Source organism: Mastomys coucha, unplaced genomic scaffold (assembly GCF_008632895.1).
Source record: "Mastomys coucha isolate ucsf_1 unplaced genomic scaffold, UCSF_Mcou_1 pScaffold23, whole genome shotgun sequence".
NCBI lineage: Eukaryota > Metazoa > Chordata > Mammalia > Rodentia > Muridae > Mastomys > Mastomys coucha.
Genome location: NW_022196906.1, coordinates 45,016,635 through 45,042,855, shown reverse-complemented (window position 1 = coordinate 45,042,855; position 26,221 = coordinate 45,016,635). Strand labels below are relative to the sequence as shown.

Here is a 26,221-nt window from a genome sequence, read left to right as displayed (position 1 = left end):
GAGCATGACCCACATTGTGAATGTGAAGAGTGCAGCCAAGAACCCATAAAAAACTAGGTAGAAGAGCACCTTTGTTTTTCTTTTTAAGGTCTATTTATTTATTATATGTAAGTACACTGTAGCTGTCTTCAGACCATCAGAAGAGAGCATCAGATCTCATTACAGGTGGTTGTGAGCCACCATGTGGTTGCTGGGATTTGAACTCATGACCTTCTGAAGAGCAGTCGGTGCTCTTCCCTGCTGAGCCATCTCACCAGCCCCCAGTTGCCACCTTTGTCATTCTCTATCTTGGCTAAACTATTTGAGAATAAGTGGCCTATATCACAAGCTTTTGTTGATAGATACTTCAGTGTGTGTTTCTTAATAAGAATACTTACTTTCAGAGCACAGTGTAATGATTAGAATCAAGAAATCTAGCATTAAGGGCTGGAGAGACGACTCGGAGTTAAAAGGGAGTACTGCTCTTGCAGAGGACCTGAGTTCGGTTCCCAGGTGCCATGTGTAATTCCAGCTATTGGGAACTAATGCCCTTTGGAGGACACTATGGGCATCTGCACGTACACCTGCATCTAAATACCCACACATACACATAGCTACAAGTAAAATAAATCTTTAAGAGATTCAACATTGAAAGAATACTTTTATCTAATATGCATCCAATTCCATTTTCATCTATTGCCCTGACAGTATTCCTTAGTGCCATGTTTTTCTAGGGACTATGTGCTGCATGTCTCGTAGGTCTAAAATTCTTCCTCAGTCTTTCTTTCATGACAATGACATCTTTAAGCGTGCAGGATAATTAGGGGGTAGATTTGCGCAGCTTACATTTTTCTGATTTGTTCCTTCCTGACAGATTCAGAATATGTACTTTTATAGGGATATCACTTCAGAGATGTGTCCTGGGTACCTCAGAGGGCCCTGTGTATTATTTTATTCCAATTGCTAACTTGGATCATTTTATCAGGAAAATGCCCGTCAGATTTCTTCACTGTAATTTGTTATCTTCTGTTAATCCTTCCCAATGATTAATTTTTAATCCAAAGATATTTTGAGACTGTATAAATACCCTATTCCTCAACCAAACTTTACCCAATGACTTTAACATCTATTGATAATTCTTATCTAAGCCAGTTATTGCTATAACAGCCACAAAATGGTGATTTCATAATTTCTACATGCATCCTCTTTTCATTTATCCTGCCTGAAAACAGCTCAGACCTACAACACTTGCCTAGCATGGGTTCAGTTCTGAGTTTGAGTTTCCTGAATGAGAGGGGGGAGGGGAATAGACATTTAAGGAGGCTTATCACATATGCCATATTTCTGAGAACCTGTCTAAAAAAAGTTAAAGTAAAAATATGAAGTATGAGGTCCTTTTAAATTTTAATGTAGGCTGGGAATGGTGACACCTGCCTTTAATCTCAGCACTCAGGAGACAAATCTCTGTTAAGTATGAGCCAGCCTGGTCTATATGGCAAGTTACAGGTTATCTAGGTCTACATAGTGAGATGCTGTTTCAAACAAAACAACCCCTACCCCAAAACAACAACAACAACAAAACAATGTAGGGCCTAAGAGATGGCTCACTGGATAAAGTTACCTACAGCAATTATCCCTAGGATAATGATAAGGTGAGAACCAACTCCCCATCCTGTCCTCTGACTTCTATACAAAATAAAATGTAAAAGTAATGTGTGTTATAGAGTATTTCTAAAATTGTTCATTTTTGATTCTTAGATTGGCTCAGATTTGGCAATGGTGGGTCCCTTCAAGCTGTCTTCTGATATATTCTTCCTGTTGTATACAAGAAATCCCCTTGCCTTACTCAAATAAGATCTTTCAAGAGCATCTTATACTTGCCCTGTCTTCCTTGGTTCCAAAGGAGTTGAGTTTCTTTTAATGGACAATGGGTACCCAGGAACCAAGGTCTGTACACATACATTTCATAATATTAAAATGTGTTTACTTAAAGGGTCACCATATGGAAGACTGGTGTGATGGTTTATAATTAGAATTCTAGCATTACCTGTGTGACGTTGGCAACTCCCTTCATTTTGGCAATCTGCTGCATCATCCGGAAACAAATCGGATTAGATACCTTTTAACCGTTTACAAGTTCCCAAAGCGTTTTAGGATAATACAGGGTCACCTCTCCCCAGAGACGTGCTCAACTAAGTAAAACTCTGCCTACATTTCAGAGGTTCCAGGCTTCGAAGCCCGTTAGCAATTCTAAATTCCGGGTTTAATCATCTCAAATTCCGGGCTTAATCATCTTAATCTCTTTTTTTTTTTTTGCAAATGACCGTCCGCTGTGAGTAGGAATCCTCATAGACGTCAAAAAGTGGAGGCACTTACATAGTACTGACAAGGGAGCTAAAAAGAACACAAAGAAAAGAGGGTGTGAGCATTGCTCAGCCATGGTGCTCCTCGGGCTCCAAATTTAGAGCTGCAGTCCGCGGAGGGAGAGGTTTTGGCGGGAAAGGGCTGCCCGGGCGGAGAATGCCAGGCGACCCTACAGGAGGCTCGCCCAGTGCATCCTCCGCACAGCCCACCAGGGCTCGCTCTTGCGCTTCTACTGGAAGGCAGGAGGAGCGGGGCGGAGCGGACGGCGACCCCGCCCCCGGCCGCGACGCCCTCCTCAGCCTTCTCCAGCCTCACAGCGGCCGGAAGCCTCGTGGCCGGCCGACCCGCGCGCCGCGACGCCCCTCCCTCCCGCCCCCAACGTCGGCGCCGCTGCGGTAGCCATGGTGACCGGTGGAGGCCCCGCCCCCGCCCCCTGCCCCGGCCCCCTGACGTCGGCTCACGTCAGCGCCGGCGCGGGCCTGGCTGGGCCCTGTGGGGCGGGAGGGAAGCAGCGCCGGAGCGAGAGCCGCGGCCGTCGCCCAGAACCCAGGCGCGCCGCCCGACGCCCTCCTGTCCGCTCCGCGCCGCTTCGTGCCGGCTCGTTCGCTCGCTTGCCCGTCGCCGTGTCCTGCAGCGGGGGCCAAGCATGGTCATGGCGGATGGCCCGAGGCACTTGCAGCGCGGGCCGGTCCGGGTGGGGTTCTACGACATCGAGGGCACGCTGGGCAAGGGCAACTTCGCCGTGGTGAAGCTGGGGCGGCACCGGATCACCAAGACGGAGGTGCGGCACAGGGGTTCGGCGGGAGCGTGGCGTGGTTGCGCCCCGGGCGGGGGACGGCGGGCCTGGCACTGCGGGGACCGCGAGGACCGCGGGGTTCAGGTCGAGTGTGTGTGGGGTGTCCTCGGGAAGCCACAGAGGCTTCCGTCCCGAGTCTTCCACCCGGGAACCTGGTCTGTGGCCTCGGCTCCCGAGCACAAGTTCCGCGTCTTCCCGGCTTTCGGCTGGGGGTGGGGTGGGAGGGGAAGTCTCGGTGCTCCGGGGCCGCGCGGGGACCAACGTCGCCGGCTGGAGAAGGGGACCAGCAGCTCCTGGGCTCGGCGGACGCGGAGCGCGGCCCGGACCAAGCGTCCTTCCCTGCACGGCGAGGAGGGGGTGCCGCGGACCGGACCGGTGCGGACGGGCCGCTGTCCACCTTCTCTGGGCCCGCAGGGTCTCTGATACGTTGCTTTGGCTGGCTTGATCACTTGCAGGGGGTATAGCAAATTCACCAGACAATAGAGCTGGTTAAAAATGGTCATCTCAGCTCTGCACCATTCTCTGGGGTTGTCCCTTTACCAGGTGTGCATGCTGGCTGCGAGCACGCATTCCTTAAACCACATCAGATGGACTCTACTCAGCCCTCAACTGAGTCCTGACATTGACTCTCCAGCATGCCCCCTCCGTGGTACATTCTAATGCACCGCACATATTTTCTCTCCAAGTCTCCGTTCTTACCTAGCCCACCCTCTTCCTTCCATTGCCTCAAGCTGCTCTCCTTGGGGTCTCTATTTTAAGACGTGCAAATTAAATACCTTGGAAAAACCGATCGAAACAAAACCGTTTCTTAGACTACAACCTAGTGGTTTTGACGTACTCTATTCTGCCTTGTGATTGCCACTGGAGTTTTCACCGGTTTTCAGTTTCTCTCTCTCTCCGGTTTTCATCCTGTTCGTTTTTTTTTTTTTTTCTTAATACGTTCTTAAGAATGTTCTAACCTTTGAATGTAGGACCCCCCCCCCACTTCCAGAATAATTTACGCTTACGTAAGGTGAAGAGCATTTAAAAGCCTTACTGTTATCTTAGCAGTTGTATTTAAAAGTTTTGCTTCATGTCCATTTCCATAAAGAAGGAGGACATGTCTAACATGTCTTCACTTTTTTTTTCGCCTCACGAATCCCTGACACACCACCTAAATCTTTCTTCTTTAGGGCATCAGTACCAAGGTCAAATTTTTTCCTTTCACAAATTTACCCGTGTTATGAATCTAGATTGCTTGTAATGATAAGTATATTGACATTACCAAAATTTTGCATAGCTTAATTTGATCCCAGCATTTTTTGTAATGAATAAAGTATTTCGTTCTTGTAAAGAGTTACGGCCAAATGTCATATCTTTACCCAGACGTTAAATTAAAAGGAAGTATCTTAAATGGGTGTATTTTTGAGTCCTTTTCAATGACTGCCAAAAATAGCACATTACAGAGAGTCTGAATTTTTTGGTTACATTGTTGTATGGTTGGATACCAAATGGTTCATACAACTTTTTCTTATTAGCAATATTTAGTGGTCAGCTGTTGTCAGAGTTAGTTAAAGTTGTTATCTGAGAGCTGCTTAAGTGGAGCTGATGGCAATTTAGACTTTCTCTCAAGGATGTCAATTCTGATGGTGTCCCTTTCAAGCTGATATTTCTTAGGAAGCAAGCTAGGGGGCACTGTGGAGTAACATTACCTATGACTGTCAGATCAGTTATATTTGTGATTGAAGACACCTGTCAGATCATGAAAGCTCTTGCAGTTGCTAAAGGGGATGTGTAGTATACGTGTATAAAATTATTTTATGTTAAAAGCTAAATGTTTAGCCTATAGATTCCTCCTCACTTGTGCTTTTCTGTTTTTATAGTGCATAAGGTTGAGTATTTTGTGGTAATTTTGTGATTGTTGATTGATACTAAGGCATAGAAAGGGGAAATGGACTTTTAATACTTAAAAGTCTTTGTAGGTGTTTTAGTTTGCAAATGGCTTTCTGAAGTTTTATAAGAAAGTTACATGAAGACTTGCTTAATAAAATCATGCACTCAGTTTCTAATAATGTTTTCAGTGAGTTTTTTTTCTTTAGGGACAACTGTTTTTATTTACTGAATATTTGTATCTTTGATAAATAGAACCACCATGCAAACTGTAAATAAAATAGTGAAATTTTCAACTCTCTTGCATTATTTTAGATTTTCATTGCCTAACACACTACAATAATTAAAGTGAGAACAGTTAATAATAGTATAAAGAGCCCCACCTGGGGATCCATCCCATATACAGTTACCAAACCCAAACACTATTGTGGATGCCAACAAGTGCTTGCTGACAGGAGTCTGATATAGCTGTCTTCTGAGAGGCTCTGCCAGTGCCTGACAAATACAGAAGTTGATGTTCACAGCCATCCATTGGACCGAGCACAGGTTCCCCAATTAAGGAGCTAGAGAAAGGACCCACTGAGCCGAAGGGGTTTGCAGCCCCTTTGGACGAACAACAATATGAACTAACTAATACCCCCAGAGCTCCCAGCGACTAAACCACTAACCAAAGAGTACACATGGTGGGACTCATGGCTCTAGCTGCGTATGTAGCAGAGGATGGCCTAGTTGATCATCAATGGTAGGAGAGAGGCCCTTGGTTGGTACTATGAAGGCTCTATGCCACAGTGTAGGGGAATGCCAGGACCAGGAAAAAGCAGGAGAGGGTGGGTTGGTGAAGAGGGGGAGAGGGGAGGGAATAGGGGGTATTTCAGAGGGAAAATGTTCTCCAGGAAAGGGGAGAGCATACGGAATGTAAATAAAGAAAATATCTAATAAAAATAGTATAAAGAAAACTATTAGTAAAATATGATTCTGTTTAGTGCTATGGAAGCTCTTTTATGTACTTTGTTTTAACATTGTAGGCTTGTGTTTTAGAACTTGGAGATCTCTTTTTTCTTCAAGCTTGATCCTGAGGCAATTTAAAAAATAGAATCATTTTTATTATATTTGTGTGTACACATGCCTCTCTCTCTCTCTCTCTTTCTCTCTCTCTCTCTCTCTCTCTCTGAGTGTGTGTGTGTGTGTGTGTGTGTGTTGGTCAAAGAACAACTTTCAGGAGGTGGATCTCTTCGACTGTTTGGTGCTTGGGGTGGAACTCAGGTCACCAGGGTACACAGCAAGTGTCTTTACTCTCTGGCTATCTTGACAGCCCCTGAGACAAATCTTAGGACTTAGTTTAAACATCTATGTGATGGATACTTTTATTTTTAATGGCTCTTCTTCTGTTCTGTATCACTCATAAAAAATAAGATATATTTTTGTAGCACTTGGGAGAAGTCTGTTTCCCTTTTAGGAAAAAAATTAGTATACAAAAGAGACATTAATTTTGGTTTAATCTACCAAGTGTCTTAACACCAAGAAATGTAATTACGTCATCTGAAGCAGTATTCATGTGCTAGATCTCTGTGTAAAGTTTGCACACAAAAGGGCAGGGAAGGGGGTGGTAAGAATTTAGTTTCTTAATATAATACTTCATAAAGTCTTTGTAAGCTGGCTTATGAATTACAGGAGCCAATTTTGTAAAATTAGCACAATGGGAAAAGAATAACACCATTTAAGCTATTAAACTATTTTGGGCAGTAGTGGTTGCTAGTTTTCTGTTTCATGAATGTCCTTGAGTAATGCTTTATTAATACTATATTAGGAAGCAACTTTTCCTTTCTAGTTAACTATATACTTAGCTCATGAGTTGTTTTTTGGTTTTTGTCTAAGGAAAATTAATTTTTACTTCTAAGTGCCCTGTTTCCTTCCGAGATCAAACAAGATCGGGCCCATTCAGGGTGGTATGGCCGTAGACAAGTGCCCTGTTTCCTATTAAAGGATGCTCAGTATAGCAAATGTAAAGAATCAAGGAGAGCATAGTACACAAGCATATAGTTCTTCCATTGTGAGAATGCACTGTTAACATGTCACATTGCCTTTTAGTATTCTTTTGTTTGTTTGTTTTTGTTTTTCAAGACAGGGTTTCTCTGTGTAGCCCTGGCTGTCCTGGAACTAACTCTGTAGACCAGGTTGGCCTTGAACTCAGAAATCTGCCTGCCTCTGCCTCCCAAGTGCTGGGATTAAAGGTGTGTGCCACCACTGCCCAGCTCGCCTTTTAGTATTCTTAATACATTTGTTTTCAATAGGTGACAACACATAGAATATGTCTGTGCCCACACATTTTACATTTTGTTTATCATATATAACTTTTTTATAGTATTTTAGTAATTTAGAATTCAACTTTGTAGATAACCAATTTTACTTATGATTCTCTCTCTCTCTCTCTCTTTTTTTTTTTTTGGTTTTTCGAGACAGGGTTTCTCTGTGTAGCCCTGGCTGTCCTGGAACTCAGTCTGTAGACCAGGCTGGCCTCGAACTCAGAAATCCACCTGCCTCTGCCTCCCAAGTGACTTATGATTCTCTTATTGACTAATATATCATTTCCAGTTTTCAACAATTGACAGGGAAAACAATTGTGTATGTAAGACTGTGTTTTAAATGTTTTGGGGAGAAGGAATTGCTGGTGATTATTAGAGAAATTACTAAATGAGAAGGTATAATTTTTACATTCAAGAGTTTTTATTACTTAATCTATCATGTTTGCTATTGAAATTTTTTAAAATATGGATAAATGAAAGTAATTACTTGCACCTTCAGTAATGCACCCATAGATGGCCGTCAGTGTTTTCAGTTCCCTCTCTATACAGATAATGGACTTTTTTTCCTCAATACCATACTTTTTGTGTTGCTTACCCCTAATAGTCATATGAAGACAAATGTACAGAAACTTGGGAGAAGTTCTAAAGTTATCTTATTAAAGTGGCCTGTAGAAGTTAGGTTACTTACTCACTTGCTTAACCCCAAGACAACCTGGACTCAGAACGACTGTCAAAGGCGGTCTGAAAATTGCCTTTGTGCACCAAAAAAGTTTTCTGTGTGTATTTTGGGAGTTGGATGTTCAAGCATAATTCTCAGTGTACCACCTTAAAGTGTAGAATTTCTTAATACTTCCCAAAAACAAAGTTCAGAATATGTTTTTAAAGTAAGAGTAAAATAAAAAAGAAAGATGTGTTAAACCATGAGCATGGTGTTTCTTTAAGAGGGCTTTTAAATACAGTTGGTTTATATTTTGCTTTGACATTTTGCAATTCTTTTCAGTAACTGTGGTATTAGTCTTGTGCTGCAAAAATGCTCTGGATTTTAAGATGCAGCTCTACTACGTGCAATAGAAGGACCTGTTACCAAATGTCCTAACCACTAACATGTGTAAATAGGCATGGATGTGATCTTTTGTGTGTTGAAATAGGATTTTGATTTGTCATACTGTGTATATGCTTTATTAGACTATTCTCTAGTTTTTTGGTCTTTAGGCAAGTAACTGCTAAATTGTTTTGCTAAATATTATTAAAATTACCTCTTTTATCAGGGAAGGGTAAACAAATATTCACAGTAAGAGTTGTGTAAATGTTCAACTTAGTGTGTGTGTGTGTGTGTGTGTGTGTGTGTGTAAAATATGTGGGGAAGGGCATGTGGCACATGTGTGGAAACAAAAGGACAATTTTGTAGATTTAGTTCTCTCCTTCAGCCTTTCTATGGGTCCTGGGATTTGAATTCAGGTCATCAGGCCCTATACAGCAAGTGCTTTTACCCACTAAGCTGGCCTAGAGTTGTGTAAATTTCTCTGTTCTGTAGAAATTTTTACCTTTAACAGAGTTTAGTGTGTTCTGATTTTAAGTCCTCTAAGGAATTCTGTCTTGGCACCAGGCAATTAAGAAAACATTTATTTGGAAATCATGAAACTGGCCTTCTTGGATTCACATGATGACATTTGATTTATAGTGTTACTGATGATTAAAGTTTCACTTCCTTGGCACCAAATGGATTACAGAATTCCGTATGATAGCTCTCTTTCCTTTTTAATAGACCTTTTACCTGCCCTCCTACTTCTCTATTTTTTTTAAGTACGTGATTTCTGTAAAAGTTTTTTTTTTTACTTAAAATTCATATAAAATGCTTTTTATCCTTCAGAGGATAGAAATATCCAGTTATTATATCTAGTTTTGATAGTTAAAAGAATGAAAGACAAAGGGGGATTTCATCAGAAACTCTTTGTTTAAAAAAGTTTGAAATTATTTAGACAGATTTAGAGATGCATCTTAGATAAATTAAATTGGTGACAATCCTTTTATGTTTTCAGTTCTTCTTAAAAGTATAAAATAGTCACACAGTTTCACCCAGTTATAGAAGTTAGGCCTACTCATTATAGCCATGTGGAAAAGCTTGCAGAAGAAACTAAGCATTCGTACTTCCACTCTCAAAACCCAGGAGATGATGGTGCAGAGCCTCCTAATTCATTTGTATTTGATATGGTTGAAATAAAATTGATATCACTGTACATATAACCTGTGTTCTTGTATTTCACTTTTAGTAACATTTCCAAGTAGTAAACAAAAACACTGTCTAAAAGCATCTGCTAAAATGATAAAGATGGACAGTGCCAAGATTGACAGAGGCATAGGAAAACAAACACTTCTTCAGCAATTGCTGATAAATAGAAAATAAGGGAAAGTAGTTTGGGAGATTTTTAAAAGCTTTAAATACATTCCACATACAACAAGAGTCAGCCTTTATCCTATGCATTTACCCAAAAGAAATTAATGCATCTGTCCATAAATGGAATATGTCATTTGTACAAAGCAGTTTTATTCATAATAAAGCAAAATTTGAAACAAACACACACACACACACACAATCACTGTGTAAGGCAGTGGTTTTCAACTTTCCTAATGCTGCAACCTTTTAATACAGTTCCTCAAGTTGTGCTGGCCCCCCAATCATAAAATTATTTTTGTTTCTACTTCATAGTTTTGCTACTGTTATGCATCGTAATGTAAATATGTGATATGCAGAACATCTGATAGGTGACCCTGAGAAAGGATCATTCAGTCTCCAAGTGGTCATGACCCACAGGTTGATAACATAATTAGGAGGCATCTTGCATGTCATTGCCATATTTTATTTAACTGATTTGCTTTACTGAACATAAAGTTCATCTTTCTCTATTGCAGTGTTCTGAGTATTCCAGAGGATATTCTTATGCATATATTTGCATACCTGATTATTCCCTCAGAGCAGTTTTGCTGCAATGGAATTCTTGGGTGAAGAGTCCATCCATTAGCTCTCTCAAGGCCACAGTATCCACTGCATAAACAGTACCATAATTACTATGAGGAAAAACACTTTTAGGAATACTACTATAGGTTCTTCCTCATCCTCCGATAAACAAAATTTCTTGTATTTTCCTTGCTATTTAATTTGTATTTCTTTGGTTATTTTGACTGTAGTATTATATGATGGTTATTTGCATTTTTCTTATAAATTGCTTTTTGTGACTTTGCCTCTCTTAATTGCCTTGTCTTTTGTGTTGAATTGTTGAAACATTTTAAAGTAGGAAGTTACTTTGGATTATTTCTCTTATAATCTTAAAAATCTTCAGGTCAAAAAATAATTTTTTTAAATAAATAAAAATAAAATCCTCAGGTCATATAATTATTTTCAACTGTTTATATTTTTGTATTTAAGTGATACATTTAACTTATATACATAGAAGTCCTTGTCATTAATTCAGATTGTCCCCATCAGGTTCTTTTTCAGCATCAGAATCCTCAGACTTAATGGAATAGGTGATTTTTTTTTTTTAAAGATTTATTTATTTATTATATGTAAGTACATTGTAGCTGTCTTCAGATACCCCAGAAGAGGGCATCAGATCTCATTACAGATGGTTGTGAGCCACCATGTGGTTGCTGGAATTTGAACTTAGGACCTTTGGAAGAGCAGTCAGTGCTCTTAACCGCTGAGCCATCTCACCAGCTCAGAATAGATGATTTTTAAAGTCCTTTATAAAAACTGTTAAATTGCTTTCTAGAAGAATTATATTTATATATGTATATTTATATTCATTTATATATATATTTATATTCATACATAATGGCTGTCTCATCAAAACTTAGTTCATGTAGATATCTACTTTTCAGTCTTTGCTAATATAAAAGTGAAACTGGCATTGTTTTTGTTTTAAATTCACATTTTTTTGAATGTGTCTGTGGTGGAATGGTCAGCTCCTTTATATAGGGTTTTGAATGATAGCGGTCTTTCTGATTTATCCTGTATGTCCTACATAGAGAGGAGGCCTTTTCCTCCTTAGTGAAAGGAATATTATTTTAAGAGAGCGTGTGTGTATAATCAAGAGTTAAACAGCTGAATGATTCAGTTAACATAAAAGAGGTCTTTCAATTAACAGAATCAGTTTTGGCCTTCATGATCTTCTCTTGCTCATGCAGATTTTTGTCCTAGGTTTAGAACTATTAACAAGTAGGAGAAAGTATGCAGAAAAACTAAGTTTATACATATTACCTTTAAGTCTAACTATGTTTTGTAATTTGGAGACTTTCAGTACGCTTTTGAGAAATTCAACGCTTTCTTAAAATCCAGTTTAATCACTTCACTCTTACAGACATGATAAGTTCTTTGAAAATAAGATTCCCATCTGATTTGTTTCTGTATCCTAGGCATAATATTTGGCATACAGTAGATGTGTGGAGAGTGAACTTTTTTAAATAGTGAGGAAATTGATTTTAGAATGGAAAACCTGAGGTTGTATCAGTCCATCTGTCCCCTCAGCCACCTTAATTTGCTGGAGCTTTAGAACCTTTGTTGATTATTCTTTCTTTTGAGGGGGGGGAGCCAAGAAGGGTCTTGGAATTTGGACAGAGGGCCTCATGCATGCTAATACGTGCTAATATGTAATGCCTTTTGAATCTTGGTTTTATCAGCTCCTAGTTATCCTGCTTTCTCCATTTATTTGACAAAATTGAATGATAAATGAGATAAAATGCATTTAAGTATCTTGTAAAATTAAGACGTGTTATGCAGTTGGCAAAAGTTACTGTCATTATTACTGCATTTCTGAGAAGTTCTTGGCAAATAGTTCATCAAGCTCAGCAGAGATTCCTTGATGATTGAAAGCTCTACTCTTTCTGCATTTGAGCATTAACTGGACTGTTTTTGTGCCTTTTATCCATTTCCACACAATTATGTGACTGAGTTCTAACTAATGGGATGAATGAGAGACCTACCCATCAAAATCTTCTGGGAAGGTCCTTTAGAGCTCTTTTCTCTTTTCTAGCTAGGATGGAGACAGCCTTCAGAGCAGCCTTAGAAGCCACACCTTGCACATGGGAAAGCCTTTTTGAACTGTATATCTTTGTTAATAATTCTACCCATCTAAGCTTGCTCTATGAGCAAGACATTAACTTCTGTTGTGCTTGAATCATTATAGCTGAGACTATTAAAGCAGTTAGACTGCTCTACTACAAGGAACATTGGAATATAAGCCTTTCTTTAAAGAAGCATAATCCCCCTCAGGGTGTCATGGTGTGCAGCTCTGCTTCCAGGAGATCCCCTGGCCTCTGGCCTCTGCAGGCACCTGCACACACATGGTGCACATAAACTCACACAGGCACACACATATACACATTTTTAAATTAAAATGGACAGAATTTCTTAATGAGGATAATTATACTATTTTTAATGTGATTCCTTTCGAATTCTGTTACATGGTTTTGACTCATCTCATAATAGCAGCAGCTGGTTGTTGAGAAAGGTGTTGATGTCTACACTTCAGAAACTTTTGGAAAAGGCATTTCCTTGAAACATGTCTGTGAAATACTATGTCACTTTCCTATAGAAAGTTCCATTCCAACATAGCCTTGCCCTTTTTGGCAGTTTTTATGAAAGTTACAGATCCTGGATTCTGTCATGCTGATTAGTAAGAAGAATGAGGTCTCTTTAAATATGTGGATTGGAGGAGGCCCCCTCACAAGGCTAGAGACAGCAGTACTTGCTGTTTCTCATAGGGAGCAAACATAGTACAATCACTGGCAGTTAATTTTGCTAGCAGTTTGACATCAGTTTTCTAGAATATTTTGATCATTTAGGATAATGAAACATCATCAGACATAATGAAAGTAGCTTTTCATAAAGCTACTTTTAAAATTAAAAAAAAAAAAATGGTAAAGCGTAAAGCAACCAGAAAGAAGAGGGAGAGAGGGAGGGAGAAAGGGAAAGGGGGATGAGATGTGTGAATGGGAAATGAAGGAAGTCCAGTGATAGGCTGAGTCCTATTGTCTTATATACTTTTGGGGAATGGTGAACCATTAAAGAACATACATTAATTGATATTAAAACATAGGCTAAGAAGTATTTGAAATTCACGTTAGAATTTCTTTAGAACTTACTAGAATTAAATATGGGGAGTTTTCAATTACCAAATTTTATTTAAATCAGATTACCTTATTCCAAATCTTTGAATTTCTAAAAATTAATTCTCTTCAGTTATATGAAAAGAAAAAAAAAAAACAAAAAGAAAACCATGTAATTGTTGTTTCCAAGGACTTTGTCATTCACCTTCAAATTTCCCTTCTTTGGACGCGTATTTGGTTATGGCAGAATCAGGTCACATCGTCTTCTGAAGTTAAACTCTTAGAAAGTTCAAGTTAATACAGTTTCACACACTGGGAGTTTTGCATTTTAATTTTATCCTATTTATATTACTTCTCATAGATTAGTTTTAATATTTTGCATTTCAGTTTTTTTTTTAAGTGTATCTGTGAGGAGAATCTGGGAGGAATTGCAGGAAGGGAAAGAATATGATCGAAATATATTGTATGAAAAATGCTAATAAAATTTTTGAAGGCTTTCAGAAAGTGGAAAAAGCCTCTCTGTATATTATTTGGATCCTGTCACTTTTCTAGAAAAGCTTTTCAGCAATGTAGAAACTGCCATCAGCTTCCTCCCACTTGGCAGATACTCTGTAGGGCATTTACACTGAGATGATTGGTTGAAAGTGCTAGGACTTCTTCAGCTTAAAGTAACTTTGAAGAGTTGCTTTCTACAGCACACTTAGGACTCTGCCAGACAAAATTTATTGTGCCTTGTAATTAGTAGAAGCTTAAGATATGTATGAACAAACAAATGGACATTGACTTACACTACCTATCAGAGTAAGCACCTACAGGCGCCGTCTCAGATACCATTTGCTGAGTCTTACCTGGAGACTGTTAAGTGTTATATGTTAATTGTATTTGTGTGTCTTCTGGGCTACAGGTGGCAATAAAAATAATAGACAAATCACAACTGGACGCAGTGAACCTTGAGAAAATCTACCGGGAAGTACAAATAATGAAAATGCTCGACCATCCTCACATCATTAAACTGTATCAGGTATGGCTTACCCTATTTCTCCATACGCTTTCTACATTCAATGTCTGTTTTCCTTGTGATTTTTACTTGTATGCTAGGTTTTCTAGTGTATTTTTTTTTAAAGTTTCTTAAGCTAACTCTTTCTATATATTTAAATTTGTAAAAATGAAACTAGGAAGCTACTTGATAATATAACTTGAAAATATAATATAAAAGTTGGCCTTTAGACTACCAGCTAGCTATTTTAAAAATTAGCAATTGTGCCTAAACTCGCTGGATTTTCAAAGGTAGTTGTACCATAAATAAGGATGTAATACACATTGTTTATTTGAAAAGCTTATGTTTATGTTTTATGAAATAAAAGGCTAGTATATTACATAGGGGCAAACTTTGTAATATCTAGATTTATGACTTTTCTTTCATATTTTTTTTGATGAATTATAAAAGTAAGCCATTTTTTTAAAAAATCAGTTTTATTAAGAAATTTTGTGGACTGAAGAGATGGCTCAGCGGCTAAGAGCACTGACTGCTCTTCCAGAAGTCCTAAGTTCAATTCCCAGCAACCGCAGGGTGGGTTACAACCATCTGTAATGGGATCCAGCGCCCTCTTCTGGTATGTCTGAAGACAGTGACAGTGTGTACTCATAGACATAAAATAAATAATTCTTTTTTTTTTAAAAAGAAATTTTGTAAAGTAAACTGTCTAAGTTTAAGCTGTGTGTTTTAAAAGTACTGTTTCTCAGATTTTAAAACACTATTTCATGTTTAATATTCAGTAAACTATCTTTTAAAGTTTCTGTTGATTAATGTACCGTATCTTTCAATTGAAAATGGCTTTTAAAACTGGAAGGTCTCGGTGTGCTGATCTGTGACTTTGATGTCCCATGATAGGTGCACCCATGGCATGCTGGACTTAATCTGTTTTCAGAAGTTTTGTGAGCTGATAAACATCATATTAGTAACTCCATCTCAGCAAGTGTTTAATATCGTAGGAATGGGATTAAAACTCAGAGATCTTTTCTTAGAAGGCTAGTTTTGGCTGTCACACCGCTACACTCGGGTGGGCTACCCAAATGTATTGGGATTGTAAGAAACTGTTAAAATTTCTAGTTTTGTTTATTATGTCCTTGAGTGCATTTTATACAGGATACACATGCATAGTTTGTTCTTTCTCCCTCTCCCTCTCCCTAACTCTTTCTCTATGTATATATATACATGTACATATATTTGTACGTATATTTATAAATGTGTATGTGTATCCAATTGTAAACAATGTTTGTTATTGTTTGACAATTTCAACTTAAAAAGTTGGAAACCATCAACTTATGATACACCTCCCAAACATGTAAGAGTATGTATGCTGTGCCACTCAAAACAGTTCCTAAAATTCTAAAGCTGTAGAAATCTAAGTCAAAATCTATCAGAGTTTTCCCTGTAAACATTTTTACATTCCTAAAGAAGATAGTTCCGTAATTTTAGAAGTGTAGGTAAGCCATGCTCTAAACTGGTTCACTATGGCTCACATGTTATGTCCAGCTGTATGTAAAGTTGAGTAAAGTTGAATTTTTAGTTCCAAATTGTCAACAATTTTTCTTTTTCTTTTTCTTGATGAAGCAAAGTCCTAAACATGTATTTTAGTGCAAAATTAGCTGTCACCTTTCAGTAAACAACTATTAAAAAGGTGTTGCAGGGCTGGGGACATAGCTCCTTTGATAAAGTATTTGGCCCACAAGCTGGATGACCTCAGTTTGGCCCCTAGAGCCTGTACAAAGCTGAGGACTTGCGTGTGATCCCCAGAACCTATGTAAAAAGACAAGGATAGTGAGGTGTACTCACACCCAGCAGGGAGAAGGAACATGGATCCCTGAGGCTGGAAGCGCCAGTTAGCACCAGGAGAATCCCTGTCTCAAAAGACAGAGTGGGTAACTTCTGCGGCACACCTGAACCTGACCTCTCCCTTCCACATACTTGCACACGTGCACACATACATGCATAACACACACTCATACACACAGACCCTCACCACACCTACAAGTTATACAAAGAAACAATATGAAAATTGCTTATCTTGAATCTAAGTAGGTATCTATTCCTATAGTTCTAAAAATCAAATTGCTAACAATGATATTTCTTTTTGAACCTAGAGAAACTAATTTAAATGAAAACACAGTAGACTAAACAGCTTGCAAACAATGATTTATAATTTCGGGGAGCTGGAGAGATGGCTCGGCAGTTAAGAGCACTAGCTGCTCTTTCACAGAACCCAGGTTCAATTCCCAGCAACTACTTGGCAGCTCACAACTGTCTGTAACTGCAGTTCAAAGGGATTTAATACCCTTACACAAACATAGATGCAAGCCAAACACCAATACACATAAAATAAAAATATATAAATCATTAAAAAATAAATAAAATAACAGTAACTTGTAACTATTAAATAAAGTGCAGTAGGGAAGAACATAGATACCACATTGTGCTGGCTCAGCTAGACTACAGCCCTGGTAACACAGCACACAGACTTACTTGAACAGACAGTGGAAGAATCTGCAAGCTTCTTATTCACCTCCTTATACTTGAATGTGCATACAAATCACTTTTGTTAAAATGTCAGTTCTAATTCAGTAGTACTGGAGTCAGGCCTGAAAGTCTACATTTCTAGCAGGTACTAGCAGGTGTTCCTGCTATTCCATGGACTAACACTTAGAACAAAAAGGATGGCATGAGTATATACCGAAGCTTGTAAATGTTTCTGACTTCTCAATTGTTCATAACTTACTCTTTGCTTACAATTTTAATTTATGCAACTCTATGGAATGTGGAGAAGTAATCCTTCCTGTCTGACTAATGTAGGATCTTTTATCAATAGGTAATGGAGACCAAAAGTATGTTGTACCTTGTGACAGAATATGCCAAAAATGGAGAAATTTTTGGTAAGTTTTTTCTTTACTTTTTTTTTTGAATTTGAGAAAGTCACTAACCTGCAAAAATGGGGTACTTCAAATTAATTTTTCTGATTATTTAAGAATTGATAATATTTTAAGTCTTGTACTAATAAAATACTAGGTAAGTTGAAATATGGAATATAACTTTTTCTCATATATATACATATATATGTATATATATATATATGTGGTATTAAAAGTACTTCTTAATTTTCTTACCTGCATTAGAGACTAGACAGCAAAAGATAGGGAGAAACTTGCCAACTTACCAGAGAAATTTTATTTCTTTTTACTTCTTACATTCTGTTTAGTGAGTCCTGCTTTGGCTTAGCTTTGGGGGTGATTCAGTGGTAGCCTGTATGTACATGGCTTCTTAAGCTACAACGTAGTTGTAAAACCTTAGTTTAAGTGGGTTGCTTTCAGGCATTTGCCTGTTTTCAGTTTGGGGATATGTTACATATGTTGCTGTGGATGTTCATGTACAAGTCGTTAACTTCTACAGTCTTCCTTGAAGTAATATTTGCCCTTGACATAGTATCAGAACGTTAAAATAATATATTTCTCTTTTGCCCTGCCTAACCATCATGTTTTTCTCATATTGTACTTGGGCCTATTTTATAAAACATAGTATAGCATTGTTTTTGTTTTAGCAGTATATCCTCTATAGCAGAAATTTCAATCTTTTCAAAATCCTATTTATCAAAAGTTACCATTTCCACATTTTTTTGTATACTTAAATATTTTCACCTTTATTTCTTCATGTGGATACATAGTTTCATGCAAGGTCATGTTCCTTTTGCTTGAAGGACTTTCTTAGTATTTCTCGCAGTGAAGGTGAGGAAATCCTTCAGTCTTTGTATATCTAAAATAGTCTCTTTTTTTTTTTTCTAGTATAATGGGATTGAACTGGAGACAGTTTTCACCAATTTTAATAATTTGATAATGTGCTATTGTGACTTTCTTTAGGATTCTTTGACTTAGTGTTCACTAGCTGCTTAGACTTGTAAATACAATGTTTTCACTGAATTTAGAAATCCTTCAGCCACTGTTTTCTTAACTGGTTTTCTGTCCCATCTCTTTCTGTTCTCCTTCAGAGTCCAGGCCATTGTATTTTAGGCTATTTGAAATTGTCCCACAGCTTTAATAGATTTTTTTTCTTTTCTTCCCTATGTTTTATTTTAGGTAGTTATTCTTTCTGTCTTGAAGCTCACTAGTCTTTTATTCTGCAATGTCTAATCTGTTTTCCTAGTTAATTGTATTTTTCACCTCTGACACTGAGTAAATTACAACTTGTCTGAAACCCTTGATTTATAGGAATATATGTATGTCTTGCTTTGTGTGTATGCTGTGTCTTTAGCTATTGAACATCTGGGATACAGTTACAATAATTTCATGTTCATGTTTGCTAATCTTCAGCATCTCTGTCAGCTCTGGGTCACTTCTGATTGGCTACTGTTTCCCTTCTGTTTTGCTCATATTCCCTGCTTCCTTGCATGAAAGGATAGAGAGAGGGAGTGAAAGAGTAGTGGTCACATTTGAAAACACAGTCCTATATGTATGGAGTAAAAAGGATTATCAGGAGAGAGAGAAGAGCAAATGCAGTGTCCCCGAGGCCACAGAGTTCTGGTATGTCCAAAGATTAACAAAGAGTCCAGCATGGTTGGGGAGAAAAAAACCAGGAAGTGGAAGCAAAGAAAAGAACTAGTGGGAGATGCAGTCAGAAAGGTAAATAAGAGGAGGAGTAAGGGGCGGACTTACGGGCTTTGCATCCATTGAGGAGATTTGGCTACTAATGAAAGTTTTCAGTAGTCATTGAGATTTCAGCATGGGGCTGGAGAGAAGGCTCTGGTTAAGAGCACTGGTGCTCTCCCAGAGGACCCTGGTTCAATTCCTAGCACCTCCTGGCAGTTCAACTGTAACTCCAGTTCCAGGGAATCTGACACCCTCTCTGGCCTTCTTGAACACCAGGCACATATGTGGTGTACAGACATATGGGCAGGAAAATACCCATATACATAAAATAAAATGGACTTAAGCAGCCAAGAGACTGCCTGAGTCAGCATCTTCAAATCATCACTGAGACAATACTGTTTTGAAAGTAGATTGTACCTGGAAGGAGTAGAGAGCGAGAGATCTGATTGGACAGTGTTAAAGGAATTGCTGACAGTTCTGTTCAGGATGGAAAGTAGTATAGGGAGTCATCAGTGTGTGTGTGTGTGTGTGTGTGTGTGTGTGTGTGTGTGTGGTGTATGTGTGTAAATGTGGAGATATAGATTGGCATTAAGTGTCTTCACTTAAGTTTGAGGCATGGTCTTACTGAACTTGGGACTCACTGTTTTGGCTACACAGCTTGGCCAGCCAGCTCCAGAGATCCAGTATTGGGATTATAGATGCATACCACCATGCCAGGATTTTACATGGGTCCTCTGTTGAACCTGTTTTATATGTGGATGCAGAGAATCTGAATTCAGGTCCTAACACTTGCACAGTAGGGGCTTTATTGGATGAGTCATTTTCCCTTTAGCCCTTTAGTATATATTTTGAAAGTAAAATCTGACTTCTTGACAGGTAGAGACCACAACAGTAGTGTATATAATTGTGGGAGCAACCTAGGTCTAGTTTCCAAGGCCTTCAAATTAAAGAGGAGAAAGCAGCAGACAAGACAGGAGGGAAAGGAAGAGAAAAGGGTTTGCTGCAAACCACTTGAGCTACGTAGTCTCCAGAGGATGAGTAGGTATCTGGGTCAGTTGATGCTGGTAGACCAAGAACAGTAAAAAGTAGAAGTTTACATCACCACTTTGTAGTAGGGAGAGTAGTTTTGGAAGAGCATCTGGACCAAAAGCTAGACTAAAGGTACTTAAAAGAACAAATAGAAGAAGCTAGTGAGCACAAAATAGATAACTTTTCCAAGGAGAGAAGTGTGGAGAGAGTTCATAGGTTTAGTGAAATCGAGAGAAGGCTTTTTAGGTCTTTGCACACTTTTAAAGGATTATGTGTGGGAGTGATTTTGTTGTTTGGTTTTTGTTGGTGGTTCCCTGGCCCCCAAGACAGGATTTCACTGTGTAACAGCCCTTGATGTCTGGGGACTCACTTTGTAGACCAGGCTGGCCTACCTCTGCCCATGAATGCTGGGATTAAAGGCGTGTGCTACTACTACTGCCTACCTGTATTTATATAGCTTTAACCTGTAGTTTTAATAAACTAGAAGTGGCTTTACATGTTAGGTATCATCTTTATGAAAAGTAGATAGTCTCAAGTTTTCTTGCTATTGAGATTGTTGAAATAGACTTAGATCACACTAGCATACACGTTGAGGCACACTTTGTGAACTTCTGCATTGAATGTTTATTCTTCATGTAAACTATCTGGCTATCTAGGGTAAATGTTCAATTTAAGTTTTGAAAAGGAGAATCTGTTTTAGATAGAGAAGTTGGACAGAGTGTTAGTTAACTTTCCACTCTGGTACAGTTCATTTGAGTTCTGAAGTCAATGAGTAATAGAACTTAATTTTAAAATATGATGAAATCCTTGGATAATATTTACTGTTTAGAGTGGAAGACTCTAGAGGAATCAGAGATCGTTTAGTACAATTTATTTTTATTTATTTTGGCTTTGTCATTCATGCAGGTTGAGCCTGACAGAACTCAATGTCTTTTCTCACAAAAAAGACTATTTTTCTCTCTTCTTTTTTTTAAACTTGGCTTCATCATGTGCCAAGTCATCTAAACTAGGATCCTTGATGTCAATATTGATTCCATCCCCTGTATCCCTCTTTGGATGGTTTGAAATTCTGCTTGTTATGCTTCCTACATCTCTCTCAAAAAATCTGCATCACTCCTAGGAATATATATTTTGAACTATATTTTAGTGTTTATCTTTTAGACTTAAGACTTTAGAATCACCATTTACCTTTACAAGTATCATTTTAGTCCTACTCTATGCTGGGAGAACGTACTGTGCCTTTTGATTTCTTTTTTACTCTCTTATTTTTGTATTTAGTTGGCCAGTAGACCATGCAGTGTTCTTGCAAAAAGACTTGGAATTGAATTTCCTGTTTCTGCAGTTGTCAACCAAATCTAGGCTTTCATCACCTCACGTCTAAGTTTGTGAAGATCTCATGTTTACCATTCTTATTTCTTCCCCAGTTGAGTACATTTCAGTTATGCTGTTTGATCTTCCTGATTATATTACAACTGTGTTAATAGCTTTCATGTACCTCACTGTTACTTAAAACTCAAACTCTCTCCAGTCTGTTACTAGGTTAGCTCCATTAACTGAGTGCTTGTGCCCAGCTATTCCTTGCATAGTTTATTAATAATCATTAATATAGACAACCAAATAAAAGATTAAGCTACCTGCTTTAGTTAATCAACTTTTTTTCTCCTTTCCCCATCCTCCCTCTCTCTCTGTTTTCTTCTCCCTTCTTCTCTATTTCTATCTCCAAATCCTAATTTTTGTAAAATGTATGCTATTGTAAGGAGTAAACTAATTTTACAAGGTTTGTTGTCTGTTCCAGTCTGCCTTCATTTCTACTTCCATATCCTACTCTTCCTCCAAGGCAACCACATTCACTTCTTTAGCTCATTCATAAGTTTGGATTAACTTCCATTTCCCTATCATCCTTATATTTCTGTTTCTAGGGTTTTTAAGTACAATATTTTGAATGTCTCATGAATTCTTGCCCTATATGTAAAAGAAGTATGCTAAGAAAGCTTGTAAGGACCAGTTGAAGAAGACCTTGTATGATAGAATAAGGGGTTAGCATTATTTCTTAGAGTGATATCCTTCAGCCTAAAGTTGATAATGTATGAATGGATATTTCAGGATGATAATCCAATGGTGGTGTGTAGTCTGACATAGAGCAGGGTTTAAGTGACTTTTTTGTTTACATGGAAGAAACAAAGGAAAGTTCTGATTAAGATGGTAAATGTTAGCATCACACAAAAAGATTTTAAGTATAAGATATTTCTAATTCTATAAATAAGACAATTGATATTTGTTGAACATTCCTAAGGTAGATGCTGAAGTACTTAATTTGATCATTCAAATCTTTAAAACAACAACAACAAAAAAAACTTTATAAGGATGGCTCTGAGAGATTCAAAATTTTTTCTTTTCTTTTTCTTTTTATTTATTTGTTTGTTTATTTTTTAATTTATTTACATTTCAAGTGTTATCCCCTTACTCCATTTCCTCCATCCTGGACACCCCCTATCTTATCCCCCTCCCCCTGCTTCTATGAGGGTATTCCTCTACCCACCCACTCCCACCTCCCCACCCTCGATTCCCCTACACTGGGGCATCGAGCCTTCATAGGACCAAGAACCTCTTCTCCCATTGATGCCTGACAAAGCCATCCTCTTGTACATATGCAGCTGAAGCCCTGTGTACTCCTTGATTGGTGGCTTAGTCCCTGGGAGCTCTTGGGGGGTCTGGTTGGTTGATATTGTTGTTCTCAGAAATTTTTCTCTTTTTTTATTTTCTTTTTGTGGTTTTTCGAGACAGAGTTTCTCTGTATAGCCCTGGCTGTTCTGGAACTCACTCTGTAGACCAGGCTGGCCTCGAACTCAGAAATCCACCTCTGCCTTCCAAGTGCTGGGATTAAAAGCGTGTGCCACCACTGCCTGTCAGAAATTTTTCTAAAGTCGTACAACAATTAAGTGACAGACTGGTCTTGCATGAGCCAATGAGGCAATCCCAGGGTCATCACTACCAGGAATTATACTCCACCTTCTCCCTGAGAGATCTTACTGACTCAGAGTTATGATTTAAAGCAAGTATAGTGAAGAATAATGGTGAAACTGTTGACAGCAATATGTAGGTCTGGCTTCAAGTAGAAAATGATGAATTAGGTTGTAACATGTTGGAGGTGGTAATCAGGACATTTAGTTTGATGTAGACAGTTGGCATTTGAAGATATGATAACAAAATTCAAAAGTGAGTTTAACTGAAACCATAAAAATGCAACAGTCTTATAGGGGGCAAAGGATTGGAACGAGATCCTTCAGCATACATTTTGCAAAAATTAGGATTTGGAGATAGAAACAGAGAAGAAGGGAGAAGAAAACAGAGGGGGAAAGGGAAAAAAGTTGATTAACTAAAGCAGGTAGCTTAATCTGCTATTTGGTTGTCTATATTAATGATTATTAATAAACCATGCAAGGAATAGCTGGGCACAAGCACTGTTAATGGAGCTAACCTAGTAACAGACTGGAGAGAGTTTGAGTTTTAAGTAACAGTGAGGTACATGAAAGCTATTAACACAGTTGTAATATAATAAAGATATTTCAGGAAGATCAGACAGCATAACTGAAATATACTTGATTGGAATTAGATCCTTCATTAAAAAGGATATTCAACACTATAATTATCAGGGAAATACAGATTGAGACCCAAGTAAGGCAGGCAGCCTTCTGCATCAACTAGAATGGTTCGATTTAGAGATGGATAACAGTACATGAAAGAAAGGCTGTGAAGCAACTACAACTTTCATACTGCAGGTGGAAGTGTAATTTGTATGACTACTTAGGAAAACCTGATAGTTTCTTATAAAGGTAAGCATGCCTTTTCCCAATCATGAAGCAGCTCTGTTCCTTAGATGTTTACCCAGGAAAAGAACAAGTGTTCTTACAAGTGACTTGTCCAGGAATGTTCATAGCAACCCTTTTTATAATGTCAAAGGAAGAGCAATCAAAATGTCCACCAGTGGGATAATGTGTCCAAAAGTCTGTGGTATTAGTGTATGCAAAGGAAGATGGTTCTGAAGGCAAAAGGAGTATTCTTCATAAGCCTACAATACCACATAAGTAAGTCTTAGAGATACTGCTGAGCAGGAGTCTGAACACAGGAGAACAGTTTGAAGCAGGTGTGGTGGCACACACCTATAATTCTAACACTGAGGAGGCAGAAACAGGTGGATCTCTGAGTTTGAGATGAGCCTTGTCTATAGAGGGAGTTCCAGGACAGTCAGGCCTCTGTCTCAAAAAAATAAAACCAAAATACACATTGTATCTTTTTATCTGCATTCTAACAGGCAGCAACCATGGATGGTTATAGAACTTGGCAAGTATTTGTCATCAGTCAGGAGAATATCTCAGCCCTTATGTCACCTCTGTGTACAATGAATATCTCATAGCTAGATCCATTTATCTGTCACAAGACCTTTCTGATGCTCCTACTCCATCTCAAAATAGAACATACAAATTTCAGAGTTGTGCTGATGTTGATCTGGAAACCCTTTGTTCTCTGTCTTTCAAGCCTTCCCTCCTCTCCTTCCTTTCTCCATCCCTCCCTCCTTCGTTACTTCTTTCAAACTAATTGAAGTTCTATTTAATCAAAAGTTGTTCTTAATTCTGTTTACATTGATTTCCTCATAGGAAAGTATTCTAAGTTATTCTTCTGTACAACTCATATTGATAATGTATCTACAAAACTAGTTTTCAGTATTATTAGTCTTAATGCCTTTTTGTTGCTATTTTATTTTATTATTGTTATGTTTGGGTTTCGTGTATATAATGTATGTATGTGTATCTGTGTATAAGTAGAGGCCAGAAATTAACATTGGGTATCTTTTTGTTTTTTTTATCCTTTGGGTTCATTTATTATTGGAAATGTGCTGAAGAGAGTAAGGATATTTTTTCTTTTGTAGCAGACACTAGAAAATATATACAGGAATTAATTTTAACACAACTTCATTTCTGTTTCTTTTTCTTTTTCTTTTTCTTTTTTTTGTCTAGGTGAAGAATTTAATTTAAAAGTGGGTAGTGAGTGTTATTTTTCTTTAAATATTACATGAATTATAATACACTTATTTTTATACTCAGATTTTTTTTAAAGATTTATTTATTTATTTTATGTGTATGTGTACACTGTAGCTGTACAGATGGCCATGAGCCATCATGTGTGTGGCTGCTGGGAATTGAACTCAGGACCTCTGCTCACTCCGGCTCCCGCTCACTCCGGTGTAATACACTGTAGCTGTCTTCAGACGCACCAGAAGAGGGCATCAGATCTCATCATGGATGGTTGTGAGCTACCATGTGGTTGCTGGGATCTGAACTCAGGACCTTCGGAAGAGCAGTCAGTGCTCTTACCTGCTGAGCCATCTCTCCAGCCCTATACTCAGATTTTGCTATCTTAATTTAATTTTTTTATTTTGGAGAGGAAAGTTTATTTCATCTTATCTTATGGGTATCTTTTTATATTACTGTCCACCATATTTTTCTTTTCAAGATAGAGTCTCTTACTGAACTTAGAGGCCACTCTGAGCTACACTGGCTAGCCAGTTGAGTGCCCAGAATTCTGCCTGTCATCATCTCTCTGCACAGGGGTTGCAGATCAATGAGCTTTACCATGCACACCTATTATGTGGATGTTGGGTGTCCTCAGGCTAGCACAGAAAGTACTTGACTCACTGAGCCATCTTTGCACTGTTTTGATTGTTTTGTAACAAGGCCTCTTGTAGCTTAGAGCTTATTATGTAGCTCAAGATTATTTTGAATTTCTGGTCTTTGTGCCATCACCTCCTAAGTGTTTGGGATCAAACCAGGACTTGTTGCCTGGCATGCAAGCATTCTACCAGCTGAGCTATCTCTAGCACTTCATGTCTACCTTTTCTCTCTAACAGATTGTAAAGTACTGGTTAGGATTTAGCAAAGTACAAACCATTTTATAAATGCCTGTTGAGTGAACAATGTAATAGTCTACTTTGGCCTTTATAGGACTTATTTACTCAGGGAAGCCACGGAGAGAATGCTGCCAGTTAAGTAGTCTCAGGCACTTCTTTGTTCAGCTTTTGAAAGGAGTGTTTACTCTTGGGGAGATAAACATGAATGAGGAAATACCAACTGAATCAAGGGAGAAA

The 26,221-nt window shown here is 38.3% G+C and overlaps 1 protein-coding gene and 1 pseudogene across 4 annotated transcripts in view; one reads left to right on the top strand and one right to left on the bottom strand.

Moving 5' to 3' along the window:
* Window positions 1-2,693, bottom strand: part of LOC116073311 — a 22,920-nt pseudogene extending 20,227 nt beyond the window's left edge.
* A 103-nt stretch (window positions 2,694-2,796) lies between these two features.
* The window catches only part of Sik2 (salt inducible kinase 2), a 112,637-nt gene continuing 89,212 nt past the window's right edge, over window positions 2,797-26,221 (top strand). For 2 of the 4 annotated variants that reach the window (XR_004111763.1, XR_004111762.1), the window contains exons 1-3: window positions 2,798-3,124; window positions 14,321-14,437; window positions 17,283-17,346. Coding sequence is in view for 2 of the 4 variants with exons in the window: in XM_031345113.1 (XP_031200973.1) it covers window positions 2,990-3,124; window positions 14,321-14,437; window positions 17,283-17,346 (316 nt within the window). In the remaining 2 variants the exon portion in view is untranslated. Of the gene's footprint in view, window positions 3,125-14,320; window positions 14,438-17,282; window positions 17,347-26,221 lie in introns of all 4 variants that reach the window. The other 2 variants (XM_031345113.1, XM_031345115.1) reach the window with 2 other exon arrangements.